The sequence below is a fragment of the Drosophila hydei genome, unplaced genomic scaffold (genome assembly GCF_003285905.1).
Source record: "Drosophila hydei strain 15085-1641.00,03,60 unplaced genomic scaffold, DhydRS2 tig00008139-arrow-pilon, whole genome shotgun sequence".
Lineage (NCBI taxonomy): Eukaryota > Metazoa > Arthropoda > Insecta > Diptera > Drosophilidae > Drosophila > Drosophila hydei.
Genome location: NW_022045847.1, coordinates 2,294,654 through 2,299,326, shown reverse-complemented (window position 1 = coordinate 2,299,326; position 4,673 = coordinate 2,294,654). Strand labels below are relative to the sequence as shown.

Below are 4,673 nucleotides of genomic sequence, written 5' to 3'. Positions count from 1 at the left end.
ATACAGGAACTTAATATTTACCTAAGAAACACGACACAACGAACAATATAATGACAAAATTTATGCTAAAAGTCCGGCTCTGTTTAACTGAATTGTATATTGTGTGGGTGTGATTAAATATATATGTATATATTTTAATAGATATACCATACTTCATATGTGTGAATATATTTTGTGCTGCCTGTAAAAATTGTTAAACAATTCGCTTGTTTCGCTTGGAGAACATTTTGTGGACCTACTTTTGAATTTAACCTGCGCTTACATTAAAATCTACTACTTCAATTGTATTTGTATTCATAATTAATATGGGTATTACTTTGTATATGCATATAATATTTATAGCTCAAAATTAATTATTGATGCGCTTTAATTTATGAGAGATAGAGCGAGAGAAAGATAGCGAGGGAGAGAGAGAAGAGAGATAGAATTGAGAGAAATGCACAATATTGAAATATTGAGTGTGCATCATTCTTTTTCTTCCTCTTCTTCCTCCTCCCATTTTATATAATGTTTACATTGATGTTTTATGCAGCTAACCCTGTAACTGCATTCATCTACCGCACCAAGCGTTAATAAACTGGGTGATTTACATTTGTTGTTTCGTTTTGACTTCGCATTTGCTTTTATATATGGTTACCTCAAGAACGGACTTATTAATTAACTGTATTTCATTAAAGAACATTTGAAACTCTTCTTGGCCTAAGCCAACGACTTAAACTTTGAATAAAACAGCAACGCCAGCTCCTAAGCTCTCAGCTGCCTCCCTCCTCATCAGCCGCCACATTTCTACCTCGAACATAATTTGCAGGTCGATGTATTTGGCATACAAGTACTGTTTGTGGGTCTTGTCTTTAACTAGCACGTAAAGTCGAGCATCATTTCGTTCTTGACTGGATTTGAAATTGAGCTCGAATTAAGATTGGGCTCAAAATGTGGCTGGGGACTCGGATTGGGATTGGCTAAATGCTAGTAAGTGGCAAAGCCCATGGCGCCAGCGTTGCTGTTGTCCAAAGGTCACTGGTGCATCTTCGTGGCATGGTGACCCATGCTCAGGCCCAAGTTAAGATGATGGTTGTTGTGATGCTGTTGTGCTGCCTGAGCATGATTGTGATTGCTGCTGGAGTTGTTGTTGTTATTCTGCTGCGTTGCCTGTCGCTGCGAGTTCTTCTTGTTCTTCATGCGTCGGTTTTGAAACCAAATTTTCACCTGAGCACACAGAACCATGGGAACCAATTATAATTGATTTGCTTTTAATCATCCGTATATCCACATACCTGACGCTCCGTCAACTGCAAATTACGCGCCAGCTCCCAACGCTTCTGTTTCGAAACGTACGCATTGAAAAGAAACTCCTTCTCCAGCTCCAGTGTCTGAAACTTTGAGTAAGGCTTGCGCTTTTTTCGCACCGACACCTGTCCGGTCCACTCATGCATTGCATTTGTCGGCGTACAGGGACCCACAGCACCAACCGAAAGGCCGCCAGAAGTGCCTGGGAATGCATAGTAAATACGTAAATACATTAGCGCTTCACTTTATTCCTAATACTAAACAAGTAATAAAGCACTCTTTAAAATTTAATTATTATTATTATTATTAAGATTGACTCTTGCGTACCCAACAACAAGTCCTTCGGTAAAATCAAGAGAATATTCTTGTCAAACTTTAATTTTCATATCTCTCATGTTTGCAATTCATATTCAGATAATAATCTTGCTTTTCACTATGTTTATATTAAATTAGTGTATTATTTATTAAGTGATTCCAATGTTAGTTGTGTTTCCTAAAGTCGCCTGCACTCTACTATTCGCATTGGGAGTGGCTACTCGCAGGGTACCTCGAGATGAGCATATATATTTATAGAGATATTTTTCAATACGCTAATTAAACGGCAAACTTGAGTCTCTCAGTTAACAATTTATTTTAGTTTTTGCAACTAGCGAAGCAAAGAGCAATTCGAACAGCGATAAAGCGAGTAGACTTACCTGTACTCGAGTAGGCCTCGGGGAAGGCGCGCAGCCCACCTGGTGAGGAGTAGGTGGGTGTCTCGTAGCTGGACTGCGAGGTGCCTTCCACAGACTGTCGCGCCGCTGCTGCCGCACTAACTGAAGCATGGCGCTCGTCGGTGGCGCTCATGTAGGCCGCCGCTGCAGCGGAGGTTGGCTGATCGCGATAGTTGGGCCAATATGCAGGCTGCAGTCAGAGAGATCCCGGGGAAAGGTAGAAAAAGCAAAGGTGAAGTTGACATTGAGTTGTTTACGAGACGCTCGAGACGGCCGAGGCGACCGAGACGACTGCGTTGCGCGATTCGAGGCGGAGAGAAATCATTGTAAACGTCGCTGGCCTCGAGCACTCACCTGAAACTGGGTCTCGGGGTAACCGTAGAACATAGGCTTGCGATCCCTATCGAGATAGTACGGCGAGGCATGGTACTGGTTGAACTCATTGTCGTACGGCCACGGATGCGCGTGCCGCTTAACAGGCGTCGTTGCGTCCGTCTCAAAGCCAGGCCTGATCGCGGGTATATGTATTGGTGCTAATGAGATGGACATGTCTGTAAAAATACAACAGAGAGACAAATATATTCACGTTATTGATGACCTGTCATATAAAACAACTTAACGAACATTGTTCGTTCTTAATTAAGCTCTTAAGCACTTGCCGTACAAATATATACACATCTATACTTATATATATGCATACATATATATATGTATATATATTTGTGTGTATAGATATTTATATATATTTAAACAGCTAGCTCTTAAGCTCTGAGAACAGCTTTAACATACTACAACTTAAGCTCTGAGAACAGCTTTAACATACTATAACTTTATTAGTTATAGTAGAGAATAAAGAAACTCATTTCATTTTATGTGTTTGACATTTTTAAAATTTTTATAAATGTTGAATTTTGTAAAGAAATATTTGATCTAATTAGGTTTAAAAGTTACTAAATAATAGCATTACTATTACAATGGCAAACACTATTTGCTGTGCACTGTATTTGTATGCAAAATCAACTAAACTCAACCCATTTCTATATATATTTAAAAATAAGCTTGGCAATAAATAAAAATAAAAATATTTATTTAAATAAATAAAATAGTGCCCGTGGTAAAAATATTTGAGAGCATGAATCAACATTTTAGGCAAACCCGGAATTTATTACAAGGCCACAATATGATGAAGTATTCCTACTGGCATATTTAGATATATTTTTGTTAGCCATATGCACAGCCAAATACAACGCAACTCGCCTTAATATAGCTGATAGTCTTTACATTCCGTAACTTTAATAGTTTTAAGTTACGTTTGTAAATAAAGTTGTAATTTTACTTTTATTTGAAATTATAGTTTTAAAATGTTTCAATATTTTTTTATACATTTTTAAATTATTTTTATAATATATTATGATCTTATTGGTATTAAATATTCAACAGCATACAAGAGTTTATTAAGCAAATTCGATTGTGGCAAGGCTGCACCTTATAGAAGTCGGTCGGGCGGGGTCGGTCGAAGAAATAGTTTATAAATAAATTTCTTGTTTGGAAAATGCCGTAAACATTTCACAGTGAATAAATTAATTTTTCCCCACAATCAATGGAGCATTCGAGTTCCCTTTTCATACAGTCTACAAACAAAGAAGCCAACTTTTTATCAATTCAGATGAAACCCAAAGCATTTGAAATATAGTTTAACGAATGTCAATTTTATAGTTTTTAGTGTCTCCAATTTAAGTATAGCTAACAATATCACATATTGTTTACAGATTATATAATAATGATTTCGGATTCTTCGAGCAGGAGACTGTAGAATAATTATTAGACACATGAAATTGCAAGTCTAATTGGGGGTTTCAGCTGTGCGCCTCTCTGTTGCATTGACAACTCCAATTGGAAAATGCGTTGACTGCTTACCTGCTTGTTGGGAACTGACACTGGAGGGAGAGACACTCGCTGTTGTTGGCGCAACAATTTGGCTTTGACCAGATGCCACAACTGAGCTTTGTTGTTGGAGACTTGAGGTGGCGCCACTTGAAACGCTGTTCGGCGTCTGTTGCTGCTGTTGATGTTGTTGCTGATGATGAGGTGATGTGAGATGCTGACTTTGCTGTGGTGCAGTTCCAGTAGGCGTCTGGGCGGGACTAAGAGCACTACCAACAGGAGTTGTTGTAAGCTGTTGCTGTTGCTGTTGTTGTTGCTGTTGTGGCGGGGGCAGATGCTGAAGAGGCGGCTGTTGTTGTTGCTGCTGCTGCACGGGCACAATTGGCACAGGTGGGGGATCCTCATACATAACAGCATGCGTAGGTGTGGAATGTGTTGTAGGCGTCGTTTGTTGCTGCTGCTGCTGCTGTTGCTGTTGCTGTTGCTGCAGTACAGAGGTTGGCGTGGACAATGCAACCGAGGCGGACGAGACAACCGTATGCTGCAGATGATGATGCAGTGGCTGGGTCTGAGGCAGGTGGTGATGATGGTGCGGATGGTGATGCAGTTGTTGCAAATGCTGCGCGGACTGTTGTAACTGTTGTTGTTGCTGCTGTTGCTGTTGCTGCAGCTGTTGTTGTTGCTGCTGCTGTTGCTGCTGCTGCTGTTGCTGTTGCTGCTGGTGGTGTTGGAGCACGGCGGTCGTCGAGGAGGGATGTGGGTGTGGATGTGGATGAGGATGTGGATGTG

The 4,673-nt window shown here is 40.2% G+C and overlaps 1 protein-coding gene across 1 annotated transcript; it reads right to left on the bottom strand.

The window, feature by feature from the left end:
• Positions 1-455: 455 nt before the first annotated feature.
• LOC111602529 (homeobox protein abdominal-B) lies at positions 456-4,365 on the bottom strand. Its single transcript, XM_023319658.2, has 5 exons — positions 3,918-4,365; positions 2,355-2,551; positions 1,983-2,190; positions 1,275-1,489; positions 456-1,206 (listed from the first exon to the last, which is right to left on the bottom strand). Exons 1-5 carry the CDS (start codon positions 4,291-4,293, stop codon positions 1,015-1,017), a joined length of 1,188 nt encoding a protein of 395 aa, XP_023175426.2. The 5' UTR covers positions 4,294-4,365; the 3' UTR covers positions 456-1,014.
• Positions 4,366-4,673: the final 308 nt, after the last annotated feature.

What these genes read in the sequence shown, in the direction of transcription:
- LOC111602529 (XM_023319658.2), bottom strand. Translation starts at nt 4,293, where the DNA reads ATGTATGAGGATCCCCCACCTGTGCCAATTGTGCCCGTGCAGCAGCAG. An exon ending in CGAGGCCTACTCGAGTACAG is followed by an intron (nt 1,490 to 1,982) that starts GTAAGTCTACTC and finishes ATGCATTCCCAG; the next exon opens with GCACTTCTGGCGGCCTTTCG. An exon ending in TGCAGTTGACGGAGCGTCAG is followed by an intron (nt 1,207 to 1,274) that starts GTATGTGGATAT and finishes CTGTGTGCTCAG; the next exon opens with GTGAAAATTTGGTTTCAAAA.